General features: G+C 45.1%; 1 protein-coding gene across 1 annotated transcript in view; it reads right to left on the bottom strand.

Moving 5' to 3' along the window:
• The window catches only part of nhej1 (nonhomologous end-joining factor 1), a 303975-nt gene that overhangs the window by 217586 nt on the left and 65602 nt on the right, over positions 1 to 20787 (bottom strand). Inside the window, exon 5 of the mRNA XM_060828261.1 lies at positions 8864 to 8922. Coding sequence (XP_060684244.1) covers positions 8864 to 8922 — 59 coding nt within the window. The remainder of the gene's footprint in view (positions 1 to 8863; positions 8923 to 20787) is intronic.

The raw sequence follows: 20787 nt of genomic DNA, 5'->3' as shown, positions 1-20787 counted from the left end.
CTCTTTTACATGAAAGCCAGGAGCAGTTTCTAGTTATAGAGGGGCAGCAGCTTGTATTTCAATAGCGTCTTTATCTCAGCAAAACCTGCCAACATGCTTGACCAGGTGCCTTGTCAAAACAAAAATGAACAAAATACATAAGCTTCACAAAAGCATAATGACACAGGATAAAGAGGAGTGTCTCAAAGACAGAGAGCAACAGGACAGTTCAAGGTAAGAATTCCAGAGCTCCAGGTCCAAGCTGCTAAAGGCATGCTGCAAATTATAGAGGGATTAAACTGTCCAAGAGGAGCTGGCCATGGAGTTGGAGTTGGAAGGGTGTAAAGATCTTAGAGGGTTACAAGGCTGGAAAATCTTACAGAGCTGGACAGGAGCCAGGCCATGGAGGGGCTTCCAGAATTGCAGTTATTTATAGCACAGGTCATCGACCAAGCCCACTCATAGCAGTGCCCTGGGGGGAGGACCAGCATGCAGTCAGTCCCACTCCATCACTCGGACTCCATCGCTCTGCAGGTGCATTTTCTTCAAATACCCACTTGATTTCCTTCTGAAATCATTGACCGTTTCCATAGCCACCACCTTCATGATCACCATCGTATCACTCACAGAGTGAAAATACTTACTTTAGTCTTGTGTCTTTTAGCCTTGGTACAATTAATAACAGAAAGAGTAACTCTTTATCTATACTAATGAAGCCAGGGGTGATAATGTAGATCTCTGTCAAATCTCCCCTCAATCTCCTTTACTCCTTGAAGAACCACAGCATTTCAAGCTTAACCCCTGAATCAACAACATTCTTCTCCACCCACCCATCCCTAGAACTAGTCTGGAAAATCTTCTTTGCACCTAACCTAAATGGTAGAACCAAGACATTGCTAGGCAAGGAGTCAATCTGGGACAATGAGCACAACAGAGGGCTGATAGGAGGGTGAAGGGCAGGAAGTGTGGTTAAAGACAACTACAACAGAATGCACCAGCAGGACAGAGAAAAGGTGGTGGTACATATATTTTACATTGAGCTCTGTGTATCGGTGAGCCATTAGTCTTCAGCCTTGCAGAAGAACAGTTTGATGTTTGATTGTGGGGTGATAGTGAAGAAGGCGTGTATTGGTCAGAGTGTTGAGTACAGGAGTTGGGAGGTCATGTTGTGGGTGTACAGGACATTGGTTAGGCCGCTGTTGGAATATTGTGTGCAATTCTGGTCTCCTTCCTATCGGAAAGATGTTGTGCAGTTGAAAAGGTTCAGAAAAGATTTACAAGGATGTTGCCAGGGTTGGAGGATTTGAGCTAAAGGGAGAGGCTGAACAGGCTGGGACTGTTTTCCCTGGAGCGCCAGAGGCTGAGGGGTAACCTCATAGAGGTTTACAAAATTATGAGGGGCATGGATAGGGTAAATAGGCAAAGTCTTTTCCCTGGGGTCGGGGAGTCCAGAACTAGAGGGCATAGGTTTAGGGTGAGAGAGGAAAGATATAAAAGAGACCTAAGGGGCAAAGTTTTCACACAGAGGGTGGTACGTGTGTGGAATGAGCTGTCAGAGGAAGTGGTGAAGGCTGGTACAATTGCAACATTTAAAAGGCATCTGGATGGGTATATGAATAGGAAGGGTTTGGAAGGATATGGGCTGGGTGCTGGCAGGTGGGACAATATTGGGTTGAGATAGCTGGTCGGCATGGACGGGTTGGACCGAAGGGTCTGTTTCCATGTTGTACATCTCTATGACTCTATTTAAGACAGATGTCAGAGGCAGGTTCTTCATGCAGAGAGTGGTAAGGGCGTGGAATGCCCTGCCTGCCAATGTAGTTAACTCAGCCACATTAGGGAGATTTAAACAGTCCTTGGATAAGCACATGGATGATGATGGGATAGTGTAGCGTGATGGGCTTAAGATTAGTTGACAGGTTGGTGCAACATCGAAGGCCAAAGGGCCTGTTCTGCGCTGTACTGTTCTATGTTCTATGATCTGGATCCCATTGAAAGAAGTGAGATTAAAGGGGCACTGAGCTCATCAACTGTAAGATAGTGGTTGAGTGGTACACAGCACAAGAAACCCAAAAGGCCAGACTAAAGCAATGAGGTTCAACTCTCAATGCAGCAGCTGTGGAATGTGGAATGTGAAATGTGAAATGTACTGAATATGGAATTCAAAGTGTCCTTCAGTAACGGCAAACACTGTGACAAACATCATTGAGATTAAAATTCATTTGAGGAGGAAATCACCCATCTATATCTGGTCTGGCCTACTGTCACTCCACAGCCACTTAATTGCCCTCTGAAATGGCCCAGCAAGTCAGGCAACATTTGCTCACCTTGACAGCAGCTCCCATATCCCATGAAAGATTTTCAAACTCCAACCTGAGCACAGGAGACACAGCGCACAAGAAACACAGCAACACAAGGTCAGTAAAGATGAGGTGGTTGATCAATTACATCCAAAAACCTAGCAGGTACCTCACATGGTGGTACAAAGTACTTTGAAAATGGTCCAGAATTTCATTCCTTCAATATCTGAACTCGTTGTACACAGGATGATGAAAGTCATCACATCACGCTCAGCTCAGATCAGTAGGGCACAGGTTCCAAATTCCACTCGAGACTCAAACACAGGGCAACAGTCCTAATGTCATTCCCGAGAGAGAACTGCATTGTTTGAGGGTCAGTACCGAGGATGTATTAATTAATTCAATGAACGTGGGCATCACTGTCTAGGCCAACATTTATTGTCAAACTATAATTGCCTCTCAGAAGCTGGTGGTGAGCTGCGTTATTGAACCCCTGCAGTCCACTTGGTGTAGGGAGGGAGTTACAAGACTTTGAAGTGGAATACAGCAATGTGGTTGATTCTTAACTGCCCTCTTAGCAGTTAGGGACGAGCAATAAATGTTGGTTTAGCCAGTGTTGATCATATCCTGTAAATGAAGAATAGAAAAAAAATTCCAAGTCAGGAATACCAGTAGATTTTAAGGGAACTTGCAGATGGTCATGGTCCCATGTATGCATTGTCCTTGTCCTTCCAGACGGCAGTGGTTGGGAGTTTGGAAGGACCAGAGTTGACTTTCTGCAGTGCATCTTTTAGATGGTACACACTGCTACTGAGTGTCGGTGGTGGAGGAAGTGAAGGTTTGTGGACTTGGTACCAATCAAGTGGATTCTTTGTCCTGTTTGGACAAAGTAGATGGTGGATAAGATTTGGGCAGTCAGGATATTGATAGTGGGAAATTCAGTGATGATAATGCCATTGAATTTTACAGGGTGAAAGCTAGATTCTCTCGTTAGGTTTGGTCATACAGCCATAAGACATGGAAGCAGAAGGAGACCATTCAGCCCATCACGTCTGCTCCACCATTCAATGAAATGGTGATTGATTGTTTATCCTCAACTCCACTTTCCTGCCTTTTCCCCATAACCATCGATTCCCCTTGTTGATTAAAAATCTGTCTCTCGGTCATGAATATATTCAGTAGGCCAGCCTCAAAAGTCCACTGCAGTAAAAAAGTTCCACTGCACAACCACTCTCAGAGAGAAAAAAAAATCCTCATCTCTCATAGAAATGGGCAATCCTGAGATTACTTGTGGTCATCTCACAAAAAGGAAACAACCTTCCTGTTCTAACCTGTTGTGTATGCAAAGAAGTAGATATGGTTAAATAAGATTTCCTCTCATTCTTCTTAACTCCAATGATTACAAGCCCAACACACTGACATCTCCTTATAAGAAAATCCCTCCATACCCAGAATAAGTTTCTCTGGACTGCCTCCAATGCTGCCTGGCATAGGTGTGGCACATATGTCACTTGCCAATCATCAGCCTGAACGTCGGAAGTGTCATATTGCATTTGGACATGGCCTATTTCATTTCTGAGAAATCACAAATTATGCCGAACATTGTGCAATCATCAGCAAACATCCTTACTTCTGATCTTGGGATGGAGGGAAGGTCATTGATGAAACAGCCGAAGATAGTTGGGCCTAGGACACTACCCTGTGGAACTCCTGCACAGATGTCCTGGGGCGGAGGTGACTGACCTCCAAAAACTGCAACCAGCTTCCTTTGCTCCAGGTACGATTCCAGCAAATGGAGAGCACTCTTTGCGGATTTCAGTTGATTCCAGTGCTGCCAGGGCTCCTTGATGCCACACGTGGGTAAAATGCAGCCTTAATGTCGAGGGCTGTGACTCCAACTGCACCACTGGAATTCAGTGCTTTTGTCCATGCTTGAATCAAGGTTGCATTCAAATCAAGAGCTGAGTGCCACTGGTAGGACCAAAACCGTCAATATGATGCTGAGTGAGTGCAGTATGATAACACTGTTGTAACCTTGCGTCACACCACCAATTATCAAGAGCAGACTGATGAGACGATAATTGGCTGGGTTGAATTTGTCCTGCTTTTTGCATTCAGAACGTAGCAATGCAGTGGGTTCTGGAGCACAAGTTTTCAGGCCTACTGCCTGAATGTTGTCAGGGCCTGTAGCCTATGCACTATCCCGTACCTAGCGATGGGGCCTTTCGCCACAGCAGATTCACCGCTGACGATTAGCCACTGCCCTTTGACCACCGAGGACGCTTAGCCACTGCCCATTGGCCACTGAAGACAATTAGCCACTGCCCTTTGACCACCGAGGACACTTAGCCACCACCCATTGGTCAGTGAAGACAATTAGCCACTGCCCTTTGACCACCGAGGACACTGAGCCACCGCCCATTGGCCACTGAAGACGATTCGCCATCGCAAGTAAGTCGTATATTTTGAATATTGGTGGTATATAAAATTGTCGTTATATTGGTTAAGGTAGTGTTTGTGTTGTTTCAGTAATAACTCTACAACAGACGTGGCAGTAGCTGATGGGCACCGTTGTTTCCCCATGATATGTGGTCGGTCGATGAGACAACAATAAATGATGAAGATCGCATAAATAATCACACTGAAGCTGCTCATCGGAGAACTGCTCGGGGCTCACCACCCAACCATATGGAAATGTATTGGAACGTTAATGAAAGTGCAAAAGGGGCGTGATTTATATATGGAACAGCTGATAGCGGGTTATCCACCACAAATAAAGCTCAAAAAGCATCAGGACGCAGATGATAGAATAAAAAAAATTGCTCTTGAACACGGCGAATGAGATTGTTTGGAATATCTTAGAGGAATAGCACATAACTATCAAATGAACTGAAATTTCATTGTTTAATATTAATGTGAGATTCTACTGCCATTATAAAGATTTTAAAAATATATTTCCTTTTTCTGGTTAAAGTTTGTAACTCATTTTTATATATAAACCAACAAAATGATATCTATTTTACCTCTTTTTTTAATCAATATGTAGCATGTAGTTGTATAAATAAAGGGGACTGAGAAGTATGAACGAACAGGCGGGAGGGAAAACAATCAGTACATATATATATTTCCGGTGGTTAGTAGTCTCCAGAGGTCAAACGACCCCAGTGGAGAAACGCTGGTGGCGAACCGGCAGTGCCTAATCATCGGTGGCGATTCTGCCGTGGCGCAGCGTCACCAATCCCCCGTACCTACAATGATTCCTTGATATCACGTGGAGTGAATGGAATGAGCTGAAGATTGACATCTGTGATGCTGGGCAAAAGTGAAGACTGCAGATGCTGGAGATTAGAGTCGACAGTGGGATGCTGGAAAAGCACAACTGATCAGGCAGCATCTGAGGAGGAGGAAAATCGATATTTTGGGCAAAAGCCCTTCATCAGGAATATCCATAAGAGGTCAGAAGTCACATGACAGTCCAACAGGTTTATTTGAAATCACAAGCTTTCATAGCACTGCTCCTTCAATGGGGGAAGGTCACCTTATGAAGCAGCAGTGTTCTGAAAACTTGTGATTTCAAATAAACCTGCTGGATTATAACCTGGTGTCATGTGCCTTATGACCTTGTCCACCCCAATCCAACACCGGCACCTCCACATCATATCCAGAAGAGACTGAGATGGATTATCAACTTGGCACTTCTGGCTGAAGATTGTAGTAGATTTTTCAGCCTTATGTTTTGGACTGATATGATGGCGTCTCTCATCATTGAGGATGGGAGATTTGTGGAGTCTGCTTTTCCAGTAAGTTGTTTCGTTGTCCACCACCATTCACGACTGAATGTAACAGGATTGCTGATCTGATCGTACAATTATGGAATTGCTTCGCTCTGTCTGCTACTTGCTGTTTGGCACATAAATATTTATTTTCAGGTTGAAAGAGATGAAAGAGCTTTCAGTTTAAAAGAATAGAGAAAACTTTACTATGCATGTAAGCCAATGCTGTGTTTGCCCTAGGAGTGTTTGATAAGGACAGTATAGAAGGAGCTTTACTCAGTATCTAACCCTATGTTGTCTCTGTCATGGGAGTGTTTGATGGGGACAGCGTAGAAGGAGCTTTACTCTGTATTTATCCCCTTGCTGTCTCTGTCCTGGGTGTGTTTGATGGGGACAGCGTAGAAGGAACTTTACTCTGTATTTAACCTCTTGCTGTCTCTGTCCTGGGAGTGTTTGATGGGGACAGCGAAGAAGGAGCTTTACTCTGTATCTAACCCCTTGCTGTCTCTGTCCTGGGAGGAGTGTTTGATGGAGACAGTGTAGAAGGGGCTATACATTGTGTTTAATGCCATGATGTCTCTATCCTGGGGGTATTAGTTGGGGATATTGTAGAAGGGGCTGTACTCTAACACCATGTTGTACCTGGCCAAGAAGTGTTTGACACCTGAAATGGAAATTACATTGCGAATATTTCCCCGTTAGAGAAACTAATACAACATTGCTGCCATCATCAAGGACACGAGAGAAGGCAACCTGACCAATCTATTCCATGTTTCAATATTTTTACAAGCCCTCTGAAGATAGCACACAAAACACAGATTTCATTCAATTCAGCCTGGCTTCACCTCAGCAGCTCTTCTCTGTAATTACTGCCCCACACGGCAGGCACAAAGTATAGTCAGAGGACAAGGCTGGCTATGCTTTGTGGTTTGTGGTTTTGTGCCAGAGTCAGAAACACAGTCCCTTCACCCTTCTCGTTTTGAAAAAGAAATGCTTAATCTGTTTGAGGCACTGCATGTTTAGAAAGTACAAGGAAGGGCATTTACTCCTTCACAAAGAGAAAGGAGTCTGAATAGAACTCCGAAAAGAATCTAAAGGCACTTATTGACAAACTCTTTGTAGTAGCATTCCAAGGTAAATATAATCACTTTGCAAGGAAGTTCATTTCTAGAGAAATAGAATTGAAAAGTAAGTAAGATATGCTATGACACCTTATTTGTGTCCTATGGACAGATTTGGACAGCAAATAACTTAAAAGGATGTAGAGGTACTGGTGAAAGTGACAGAGTCATAGAGTCTAAAGAAAAGATTTAGAAGGTTGATATAGGAATGGAGAGGGCACCGTTATAAGGGGAAACTGAACAGGTGAGGGCTTGTCCTCCAGAAGACAGAAGAATAAAAAATGCCATTAAAATGATAAAAGGGTTTGATTGGATAAAATTAGGGGAGATTTGGGAGTTTTCAAAACTAATCCATACATATGAAACTTAGGCAAATAAGATTTTGTCTAATATGGAATTCAGAAGCTTCTTTTTTCAGACAGTTGTTAGAAAGTGAAGCTTGAAGTGGCCAGGTGTTAGATTTGGAGATAGGTGAGCACTTTGGTGATAGTGACCACAATTCAGTTATGTTTACTTTAGTGATGGAAAGGGATATACCGCAAGGCAAGAGTTATACCTATGGGAGAGGCAATTATGATGCGATTAGATAAGATTTAGAATGCATAAGATGGGGAAGGAAACACAATTGAAATGCGGAGCTTGTTCAAGGAACAGTTACTGCGAGTCCTTGTTAAGTATGGACCTGTCAGGCAAGAAGGAAGTGGTCGAGCTAGGGAGCCATGGTTTACTAAAGAAGTTGAATCTCTTGTCAAGAGGAAGAAGGCAGCTTACATTAGGATGAGACGTGAAGGCTCGGTTAGGGTGCTTGAGAGTTACAAGTTAGCCAGGAAAGACCTAAGGAGAGAGCAAAGAAGAGCCAGGAGGGGACAATTGAAGTCTTTGGCAGGTATGATCAAGGAAAACCATAAGGCTTTCTATATGAATATCAGAAATGAAAGAATGATTAGAGTAAGATTAGGGCCAATCAAGCATAGCAGTGGGAAGTTGCGTGTGGAGTCAGAGGAGATAGGGAAATCGCTAAATGAATATTTTTTGTCAGTATTCACACTGGAAAAACAGAGTTACATGGAGAGATGGTGGTAAAGTGATATTATCACGGGACTAGTAATCCAGACCACCAGGCTAATGTTCTGGGAACATGGATTCAAATCCTACCCTGGCAGACAGTAACATTTGAGCTCAATAACAATTAGCACTTGTTAAATGTCATTAAAAACAATCAAGTTTACAAATACCCTTCAAGGAAGGAATCTGCTGCTCTTTACTGGTCCAGTTTACATGTGACTCCAGACCCACAGCAAAGTGGTTGGCTTGTAACTGCTCTTTCGGCAATTAAGGTTGGGAAATAGATGCTGTCCTAGCAAGAGATGCCACATGAATATTTTTTTAAAAAGTGATCATTTGCAGTCTTGTATGATTCTTCTTCAGAAGTAGATCCTAATCTTAACTCTCTTTCTGTCTGTCTCTCTCTCTCCCCACAAATGCTGTCTACCTGCTAAGTATTCCTAGCGCACCCTGTTTATATAACAATTGCACGTCATAAGAGGCATCAGCAAGGAACTGCTGCATGATAGAACTCACCATCTGTAACAGACTCAAGGAGCTCCAGGTAACTCCCAATCAATAGTCAGCCACACCAACCCCAACCACTGCTCAAGTGCCTTACAGGCGTCAATTCCATTGGTCTTACCTCTGCAAAAAATCGGTCTTTAAACTCCTCAGCGTTGAAAGTCTCTGTCTCCAAGCGATCTAAGCACACAAAATAAAGACAAAGAATGGACGTGATCAATTGAAAGCCTCCTGCTGCTCCAGTATGTGGAGCAAAATAATGAAGAAACCCAGGTCAATGTAGAGCAGAGAGAAATGACTAGCAGCCAGAGGACTTGCCGAATTCATGAGGAATCCAGCTGTCTTGGAGATGGGGTGGGATGGAGGATGCCAGGTAACCTTATACATTGTGTCTCAACCGGTAGAGTACGCAAAAGCAAAAGGAGAACATCTTCATGCCTTTTGTTGGAGTTTCCCAATTTACATACTCCTGGGTTACTCCTGGGTACATTTAAGTAACCCAAGCCTCAAAGAGATTCTCCTCAGTGCCTCAACCAACGTGTATAGGTAGATGATCTGGATTATCATTGGTTGGCATAGTCCTACTGGATCATAGGCCTGCACTCATATTAGAGGAGAAAGTGAGGTCTGCAGATGCTGGAGTAAATCAGAGCTGAAAATGTGTTGCTGGGAAAGCGCAGCAGGTCAGGCAGCATCCAAGGAACAGGAAATTCGACATTTCGGGCACAAGCCCTTCACCAGGAAGGGCTTGTGCCCAAAATGTCGAATTTCCTGTTCCTTGGATGCTGCCTGACCTGCTGCGCTTTTCCAGCAACACGTTTTCAGCTCTGCACTCATATTAGAGACAGATGACTGGTAGAGAGAGAAACAGACCCTTCGGTCCAACTCGTATATGCCAACCAGGTTTCGTACACTGAACTAGCCCCATTTGCCTGCATTTGGCTCACATCCCCTTAAACCCTTCTTATTCATCTACTTATCTAAATGCCATGTATAATGTTGGAATTGTACACCCTCCACCACTTCCTCTGGCACACCACCCTCTGTGTAAAAATGTTGCCCCTTAGGTCCCTTTTAAATCTTTCCTCTCACACCTTAAACCTATGCCCTCTAGTTTGGTACTCCCCTACCCTGGGGAAAAACAAAACTTTGGCCATTCACCTTACCTATGTCCCTCTTCTTTTTCATAAACCTCTATAAGGTCATCCCTCAGCCTCATACACCTCAGGTAAAAAAATTCCCAGCCCATTCAGTCTCTCCCTACAGTCAAATCCTCCAGTTTTGGTAACATCCTTGTAAATCCTTTTTTTTTGCACCCTTTCCAGTTTAGTAACATCCTTCCTATAGCAGGATGACTAGAATTGGATGTAGTACTCCATGTAGCCTTACCAATGTCCTGTACAGCCGTAAGGAGAGTCCGGCATGGTAACATCACCCAGTGCAGGAATTGGAGCCATGCTGTTGATATTGCTCCCATGTCGTAAACCAGCCTTCCAACCAACTGAACTACTGATTCCAGATTATCACGGTCACAAACATGGGACTCCACTACATGCAAATCTTTCGCCACATTCCCAACAACAGTGAGAACTGTCTGCAGAATTGATGGGGAGATGGGAAATGATCAAGTCAGAAGTCAGGAGTGCAATGGAATACCTCCAGTTGGCACCTATCCACCACTTTCAACATTCACTCCCTGCAGCACAGGCAAATAGCAGCAGGAGTGTGTACTATCTCCAAGAGGCACTGCAGCAATTCACCCAGGCTTCTCACATAGCACCTTCCAAACTTGCGACCTCAGCCACCTAGAAGGACAAGCTAGATGCAAGGAAGCACTGCGCACTAAAAGTTCCATTCCAAACTCTGCACCATCCTGACTTGGAATTATATCACGGTTTCTCCAGTGTCGCTGGGTCAAAGCCTTGGAACGTGCTGTCTAACAGCACTGTGGGTGAGCCTACCCCACATAGACTACAGTAGTTCACGAATGTGGCTCACCACCAACTTCTGGAGAGCTGTTAGGGAGTGGGAAACTTCTGTCAGCCTTGCCAATGATGTTCACAAACCAAGAACAAACAATAAAAATAGTAAATTGGATGGAAGGTGATTTGGGACAACCTGCAGTCATAACAGGTGTGTCATGAAGACATTGCAGGAGTTTCCTTTCCTCAACAGAAGTCAATGGGTACAATAAAGTACATGGATCTTTGATGGCTCTGTCTCCTGCCTGGGGGCCACAGTAGGTGACTTCACTACTCCAAGCTACCTCAGTTGAGATGAGCCAACACATGATCCGATTTGGCTCCATGCCACCTCTTCTCGCAAAACTACTGACTGAACCTTTCGGAGCAATTGAGAGGCATCAAAAGTGAATTCTTACAACACAAACAGAGGCGATTCACCATTATATCAATCCCACCCCCACAATCAGGTTCAAAGGCACAAGGATAGAAGAGGAGGAGGGTGAAAAGAAAAATCAAAAACCACGTCTCTAATTTTTTTGCAACCCAAACAGTACAGTCACACAGACTCTGCGAACCTAATCCCTGGGTTTCTTCTGTGGGTCTTGGATCATATTCTGATTAAAATTCAACTTGATTGACAGAAAGATCAACATTTTACTGCATACACTACTACAAGCTGCACTAACATATGCACCAAGAACCCCTCACTGTAAACACTCAGCCGCTCCAAAATCAACAATTCCTCGGTATATTTCTTTTGATTTTCCTTGCCCATTTGACACACAACATCTAAGCTCAGTAAACCTAATCCTAGGATTTTTTTTTACTGTATGCATGCTTCTTGGGGGAAAAATCCTTTCATATAAAATTTAAACTGACTGACAGAAAGGTCAACATATCCCACACAAAGCACTGTAGTTTAAGGCAGGAATGATATTACTTCAACTGCTCTCAGACAAATATTTTTCCTGTAAATATGAAGGATTCTCCAATCAACTACGTCCCCAATTCGAAACTTTCAGAAAAAAAATGTTAAAATAACGCATTTGTTTTCATTGGGGAGAGGGGATTGTTACACAGGCAGACACACGTGCAGGCAGGCACATAGACAGAAACACACACACAGACCCAGACATACACACCCCTACATCCAATCAAGCACAGACACATACACATGCAGATACATGGCAACCAGCTGACTGACTGACCGACCTGCAGGCAGCCTGACTTGTGCACAGACCATCCAAGTGACCGGTGCAAAGATTGAACCACCAACAGGCACAATGACTGACCTGCCAATCATAAGACATGCCCACTGATCAACCAATCAAACGTCAGATGCACAGACCCCTGGCGACCTGAACACCAAACAACTAAATGTCAGACATTCAGACTACAGACTGCCAAACTGACTGACAGGCGTGCACACAGACACCACAGGCACTTACCGACTGACTGAGAGGCACACTAAACTGACTAACAGACAGGCATGCCAACTGACCCATGCAAAAACCAAGGATGCACAGACTGGGCCCTAAGCAGATTAAGAGACAGCCAGGCAGACCAAATGACATGACGACCTAGAGATGGGTCCCATGATGTAAACTCCCAGTCACAGCTGATACTATTGGTCCATCAATTAAGAACTTGTTTCCTCCAGAGAGGAGGTCTTAGCCTCGGAATAAGGGGATTAAAACCATTTGGACTAAGGTGAGGAGAAATTCCTTCACTTGACTCCCCAAAGCCTGTTTGCCAACTACGAGGCACAAGTCAGGAGTGCGATGGAATATTCTTGATTTGCCTGGGTGAGTTCAGCTCAATTAGGTTGAAGCTAGTATGGCACGCTGGCTCAGTGGTTAGCATTGTTGCCTCACAAGGCCAGGGACCTTCATTCGATTCCATCCTCAGACGACTGTGTGAAGTTTGCATGTTCTCCCTGTGTCTGCATGGGTTTCCATGAGGTGCTCCAGTTACCTCCCACAGTCCAAAGATGTGCAAGTTAGGTGCATTGGCCATGCTAAACTACCCATAGTGCTCAGGGATGTGTAGGTTGAGTGCGTTAGCCATGGGAAATGCAGGGTGATAGAGTAGGGAGGTGAGTCTGGGTGGGATGCTACTCAGAGAGTCAGTGTAGCCTAGTTGGGCTGAATGGCCTATTTCCACACTGGAGGGATTATATATTATCCTACCTACAACAAAGCAGTCTCCTTGATAGGCACCCCATCTACTACCTTAAACATTCATGTCTTTCACCACCGTAGCAGCAATGTGTACCATCAACAAAACGCAGTGGAACAATTCACTAAGGATCCTTCATCAGCACCTTCCAAGCCCATGATCTCCACCATCCAGAAGAACAAGGGCAGCAGATGCACAGGAATGTGACCACTTGCAAGATCTCTCTCCAAGCCACACACCATCCTGACCAGAAAATGTATCACTGTTTCTTCAATGTTACTTCAGTGGAAATCTTCGCTCCATCTCTAACTTCCTCCAGCTCCTACAACTTCCTGGGATCCCTGCCACCCTTGGCTTCTGAAACCTTGAACATCCTGACCCACTGCCAGTTGTACCTTAAGCTAACAAGTCATTACCTGAGGAATTCCTGGCATTAAATGCCCTACCTAAAATATCCAATGGGTGTAGTTTGCGACTTATGTCTCGCATATTACATGGGAAGTCTATTTCAATTGTAGATAGGAATCTAGGGCTGAACGTAGCTGGAAAATTAGAAACAGATCTTTCAGATCAAACAAAAACAGTTATTTTTAGAGGAACTCAGCAAGTCTGACAGTGTCAGTGGAGAGAAACCAGAGTTAACGTTCGATGAATATTCTTCAAAGCCTCCTTGAGTTTTATGGCTTTATTTTATCATCAGATGAAAGCTTGGAATGGTTTTCTTTATTGTTAGTCAAAAATTGGGGATTAATGGATTTTTGCAAACCAAGAGTATATGGGTCTATATACAAGGGGAGATGGTGGCATAATGTTAAAGTCACTGAGCTTGTAATTGAGATCCTCAGGCTAATGCTCTGGGAGTTTGGGTTTAAGCCCCAGTATGGCAGGTTGTGATATTTGTACTTAACCAAAATCTGAAACAAAAGAAAAGCTAACAGAATGACAACTATGTAGCTACTGATGATTGTTGTAAAACCCATTTAGTTCTTTAATGCCCTTTGGGGAAAGAAATCTGTCATCCACCTGGTCTGGGCTACATGTAACCTCCAGACGCACAGCAACAGAGTTGATTCGGAACTACTCTCTGGACAATTAGGGATGGGAAATATAAGCTGGCCCAGCCAATATTACCCACATCCCATCAAAGTTGAAAAAAGGAAAATGAAGTTGGGTCACAAATCAGCCATGGTCTTATTGAAGGGTGGAACAGAATCAAGGGACTGAATGATCTCTTCCTGTTCCTATATTAATATGCGATCAGAAGCCGCACCCCATCCAGTACGTAGGCATTCACTCCCTTTCACCAACGATGTACAATGGCAGCAGTGTGCAATACGCACTTTTTAAAGTCACCAACATTCCTTTGCCAGAACCTTCCAAACCCAATAAGGACAAGGGCAATAGATAGATGGAGCACCATCACTTACAAAGCAATGCACTGTCCTAACTTGGAGTTACATTGCTGTGTTTTCACTTACACGGGGTCAAAAATCCTGGAACCTCCCTCCTAACGACACAGTGGGTGCCCCTGTAACCAAGGAATGCATCAATTCAAGACAACTCACAGCCACTCTCTCCATGGAGATTACAATGTGCTTGCCTAGCCAGTGACGCCCTCGTATCATGAACAAATTATAAGAAAGGAAAACGTATCCACGCAGCCATGGTATATTCAGCATTGCAGGAGTTGGTGCCATCCTTCCCCATGTGGGCATTCAGGGGCAGTCTGTAACCATTGATAGGTCATTGGTACACCAACATCACCAATAAACTCTTAGTCATGCCCCTCTCCCAGTCACTCTGCTGCTGAAACCTTCATTGAATATTTTGACACTTCTGCACATCTTTTTCTACAAGGCACAAGTGGCTGTGAGTGGTCTCGAATTGATGCATTCCTTCACCAGGAATGGAGCAGGAAGCATCCAGGGTGGAGAGATAAGTGGGGGGTGGGGGGGGGAGGGGGGAGGTGGGGCTGGGGAGAAGGTAGCAAAGAGTACAATAGGTGACTGGGAGTGGGGATGGAGGTGATAGGTTAGAGAGGAGGGTGGGGGAAGGTAGAAAAGAGTACAGTAGGTGAATGGGGGTGGTCTCTCACACCTCCCAACCCTGCCTGGGCCTATCCATCTCCATTAATGACGACCGATTTGACACTGACATTTTTTTTTACAAACCCACCGACTCTCACAGCTACCTGGATTACTCCTCTTCCCACCCTATCTCCTGCAAAAATGCCATCCCGTATTCCCAATTCCTCTGCCTCTGCCATATCTGATTCCAGGAGGACCAGTTCCACCACAGAACACATCAGATGGATTCCTCCTTTAGAAACCACAATTTCCCTTCCCACGTGGTTGAAGATGCCCTCCAACGCATCTCATCCACATCCCGCACCTCTGCCCTCAAACCCCAACCCCCCAACCGTTACAAGGTCAGACCCTCCTGGTCTTCACTTTCCACCCTACCAACTTTCGCATAAACTGCATCATCCGCCGACATTTCCGCCACCTCCAAACAGTCCCCACCACCAGAGAGATTTTTCCCTCCCCACCCTTATCCGCTTTCCGCAAAGACCGTTCCCTCCGTGACTATCTGGTCAGCTCCACGCCCCCAACAACCCACCTCCCATCCTGGCACCTTCCCCTGCCACCGTAGGAACTGTAAAACCTGCGCCCACACCTCCTCCCTCACCACCATCCAAGGCCCCAAAGGAGCCTTCCACATCCATCAAAGTTTCACCTGCACATCCAATGTCATTTATTGTATCCGTTGCTCCCGATGCGGACTCCTCTACATTAGGAAGACTGGATTCCTCCTCACGGAGCACTTTAGGGAACATCTCCAGGACATCTGCACCAATCAACCCCACTGCCCCGTGGCCGATCATTTCAACTCCCCCCTCCCACTCTGCCGAGGACATGCAGGTCCTGGGCCTCCTCCTCCACCACTCCCTCACTACCCCTTGCCTGGGGGAAGAACACCTCATCTTCCATCTCGGAACACTTCAACCCCAGGGCATCAATGTGGACTTCACCAGTTTCCTCACTTCCCCTCCCCCCACCTTACCCCAGCTCCAAACTTCCAGCTCAGCACTGTCCTTATGATCTGTCCTACCTGCCTATCTTCCTTCCCACCTATCCGCCCCACCCTCCCCTCTGACCTATCACCTTCATCCCCACCCCCATTCACCTACTGAACTCTTTGCTATCTTCTCCCCAGCCTCATCCCTGCCATTTATCTCTCCACTCTGGATGCTCCCTGCCTCCATTCCTGATGAAGGGCTTTTGCCCAAAACGTCGATTTTCCTGCTCCTCGGATGCTGCCTCGCCTGCTGTGCTTTTCCAGCACCACTCCAACCTAAACATCTTTTTCTATACTCTACTGGTTGGTCTTACAACTCTATAAAATCTCAGCTGATCTAAACATCTATTACGTTAAGTATACAATCATGACCATCTAATTATATTACAGGTATAGGGAGGAGTTCTAGTGGGTCCTTATCCCCACCTATGCCTGTGAGGCAGAAGATCCAAGATCCACTCCAGAATGGCCAACAAAAGTGCATTGACAACATGGCTCGAGCAAATCAATGATCAGCTTACTAATCCTCCCAACACTTACCCACAATTCCCCAAAGAGGGAAAACATACACAAAGATATGACACAAATAAACAAGAGGATGGGTGTTAACTGGGATTCTACAGGAGTAGAATGACACTGCAGTTGCAGCAAACAAATTGCATGTTTATACTCGATACCCCTGTAAATAAAAAACACATTAAGTATGTAAAGATTGGCTCCAGTTCTATCCTTCATCCTTTCTGGAATGCAGCATACTGCCTATATCTTAAGCTACTCCAGATTCCTCCTACCCATTCCCTGTAACACAGCCACAGCTCAATGAGCAGCACACTTGCTTTTGGGCCAGAGGATTATGGGTTTAGGCTTCATTCCAGAGATTTCTGCATCAGATCTAGGCTGAGGTAGCATCGCCTTGTTGCAGGTATTGAATTTCAGATGAGATGTTAAGAGGCAGCCCAGTCTACTTTCTTAGATGGGCATGAACTGAAGGAGAGCAAGAATGTTCTCCCCAGTGCCCTGGTCAACCCCAATTATACAAAAGACAAGGTTATCTGGTTATTATTACAGTGTTGTTGCTGGGAACTTCCTCCACATTAGTTGGTCACCTTATTTCCAACATTAAAACACTGACTACACTTCAGACAATACTGAGATTGTCATATAAATGAAAGTTAGTTTCTCATTTTCCATTTCCATATAGTCATCATGGACAAACATGGCGTAAGTGGAATCTGTGGCTGTACTTTATGGGGGAGGCTTGCAGCTGACTGCCCTTCACACTGACCCCACTGTGAAAGGAAAGGCAGCTGGATTTAGATTTTATTGTCACATGTACTCGAGTACAGGAATACAGCAAAAACAGTGTACAAGGTTGCCATTCTCCAGCGCCATCTCAGAATACAAAAGACCTGATTAAAAACAGACGCAGCAATAAAAGGAAAAGGAAACGTCCAAATCACTCCCCCACCTCCACATAAAAACAACTCTTCAACGTCCATCCTTCAAGTCTGTGAACATCCAGGTGTCCCAAGTCCTCGTACTCCACTGCAGCCAGAACGCTACCGTGTCCACCACCCTTGAGCCATACTACACCCGCAGGAACCATGTCGCCATTCTTTGGCGCCATCCTGTTTCCGACGCCATCATGGCCATAAATCTGCACTGGGCTCAAGCTCACCACAGCGATGCAGCCAGTGCCTTGTTCTGGTTTATATTGCTGCCACTGCTGCCTCTTGGGACTGCCATTTCAGCAAAGGAACCCAGTACAGCTGATGCCCTGCACTACCTGCTCAACCCGCTGCCCCACTCTGGTGAGCTCAACTGGTTAATAGTGGGAGTTCTACCCCTCACATCGGGAGAGGGATCTGTCTACCTGCCCAATCTGCCAGCAGCAGCAAGTGCTGCCAGGAATGCAGGAAGTGATACCCTCACCAAGTGAATAAATAAAACCACACTTTTGTTTCCACTGCCTAACGAGAATCTATCCAACTTTGTTTGATGCAGAGAGTTCCAAACTCATGGAATCCCCACAGAATGGAATTTGAAAATCCAAAATTTGAAACAGTGCTCTCTAGTTCTGGACACAAGAGAAATTATCAATTCCACGTTCAATTCCACATTCATAATCCTGTAGGCATAATTCAAGTCAGCCCTCACTTTAATCTCCAGTGGGGAAAAAAACCCAATCAGTCCAACCTTTCCCCAAAAACCAGCCCACTCATTGCAGGTATCAATGTAATACATAGAACAAAGAAAATTACAGCACAAGAGCAGATCCTTTGGCCCTCCAAGCCCGCATTGATCTAGATCCTCTCTCTAAATCTGTTTCCTACTTTCCAAGGGTCTGTATCCCTCTGCTTCCTGCCCATTCATGTATCTTAAATGACACAATCTTTCCTGTCTCTACCACCTCTGCTGGCAATGTGTTCCAGGCACTCACCACCCTCTGCATAAAGAACTTTCCACGCATATCTCCCTTAAACCTTTTCCCTCTCACCCTGAACTAGTGAGCCCTAGTAATTGAGTCCCCACTCTGGGGGAAAGCTTCTTGCTAACCACCCTGTCTATACCGCTCATGATTTTATAGACCTTAATCAGGTGCCTCCTCAACTTCTGTCTTTGTAATGAAAATAGTCCTAATCTACTCAACCTCTCCTCATAGCTAGCACTCTCCATACCAAACAACATCCTGGTGAACCTCCTCTGCGCTCTACAAAGCAACCACATCCTTTTGGTAATGTGGTGATCAGAACTGTCCGCAGTATTCCAAATGTGGCCAAACCAAAGTCTTGTACAACTGTAACATGACCTGCCAACTCTTGTGCTCAATACCCCATTCGATGAAGGAAAGCATGCTGTATGTCTTCTTGAGCACTCCATCAACCTGCGTTGCCACCTTCAGGGAACAATGGACCTGAACACCCAGATCTTCCTGTATGTCAATTTTCCCCAGGGTTTTCCCATTTACCATACAGTTCGTTCTGGAATTGCATCTTCCAAAATGCATCACCTCACATTTCTCTGCATTGAACTCCATCTGTCATTTCTCCGCCCAACTCTCCAATCTATCTATGTTCTGCTGCTTTCTCTGACAGTCCCCTTCACTATCTGCTATTCCTCAAGTAGTGTGGTGCTGGAAAAGCACAGCAGTTCAGGCGGCATCTGAAGAGCAGTAAAATCGACGTTTCGGGCAAAAGCCCTTCATCAGGAATATCCACCAAGCTTAGTGTCATCTGCAAACTTGCTAATCAGACCACCCATACCTTCCTCCAGATCATTTATCTTTATCATAAACAACAGTAGTCCCAGCACGGATTCCTGTGGAAAACCACTGGTCACAGTTCTCCATTTTGCGAAACTCCCTTCCCCTACTACTCTCTGTCTCTGTCATACATCTCCTCTGAACTACCTCCAACACATCCAGATCCTTCCTTTCTGCTGTAGTTGAGTAGTTGAGAGGTGATCTCACATGTGGTCCCTTGTATAATTGAAACAAAACATCAATTCTTCTCATGATAAAAGACAGCAATCCATTAGCCATCCTGATTCTGTGCTGGAATACCTAGATGTCTCTGCTGGCAAACCTAAAGAATGCTTGTTTATTTATTTATTTGAATGTGGCCTTTTTTGACGGGGATCAACGGGAGATGCTGGTGGACTAGCTATCCAATCATAGTCACAGAGACATACAGCACAGAAACAGACCTTTTGGTTCAACTCATTCATGCCGACCAGATATTCTCAATTAATTGAATCCCATTTGCCAGCATTTGGCTCATATCTCTCTAAACCCTTCCTATTCATATACCCATCCAGATGCCTGTTAAATGTTGTAATTGTACCAAATTCCACCACTTCCTCTGCCAGATAATTCCATACACAGCCATCCTTTGCGTGAAGAGGTGGCCACTTAGGTCCCTTTTAAATCTTTCCCCTCTCACCTTCCACCTATGCCCTCTAGTTTGGGACCCCCTCAGCATGAATCATGGAATCCCTACAATGTGGAAACAGGCACTTTGGCCCACACCGACCCTCCGAAGAGTAACTCACCCAGATCCATCCCCCTTACTCTATTGCCTATATTTAACACTAACTATTGCCCCTAACCTACACTATGGGCAATTTAACAAATCATCTAACCGGTACATTTGGGTTGTGGGAGGAAACCGGAGCAGAAGGAGGAAACCCACGCAGACACGGGGAGGATGTGCAAATTCCACACAGAGAGCCGCCCGAGGCGGGAATTGAACCCGGGTCCCTGGCGCTGTGAGGCAGCAGTGCTAACCACTGAGCCACTGTGCCGCATCCCGGACCAAGGGGAAAAGATGTTGACTATTTATCGTAATCATGCCCCTCATGATTTCATAAACCTTTATAAGGTCCACCCCTCAGCCTCAGACACTCCGAGGAAAATAGCCCCAGTCTATTCAGCCTCTCCTTATAGCTCAAACCCTGAAGTTTTGTGTGTTTTTTCCAGCCCACCCTATTCCAATGGGGAACACAAAATTCTGCTCATAATGTTGGCAGTTAGATAAATCTAACTTTCTAATGACAGAGTTAGCACTATCACTACTTAGGAGAGGGAGGAATGTTTGGTGGGGTTGGGGGGATGGGGGGAGCGAGGATGGCGGAATATGGGGCTGGTGGAATAGGGCATTGTGAACCGGATAGCAATATTCCCTAGTGTGCACCAAACGTTGTGGTCTCACAGCAGAGAGAAAGTTCCCACCAGGCTCACTTTCTAGACTAATCCAATGTCCGGTGAGACAAAGCCAGTTTGATCACAATCCAGTCACAAACTCACCGAGGTCACCAGTCAGGTTTT

This window comes from Hemiscyllium ocellatum, chromosome 7 (assembly GCF_020745735.1).
Source record: "Hemiscyllium ocellatum isolate sHemOce1 chromosome 7, sHemOce1.pat.X.cur, whole genome shotgun sequence".
Classification (NCBI taxonomy): domain Eukaryota; kingdom Metazoa; phylum Chordata; class Chondrichthyes; order Orectolobiformes; family Hemiscylliidae; genus Hemiscyllium; species Hemiscyllium ocellatum.
The sequence above is the reverse complement of the archived record's forward strand: the minus strand, read 5'-3'. Positions and strand labels throughout refer to the sequence as shown.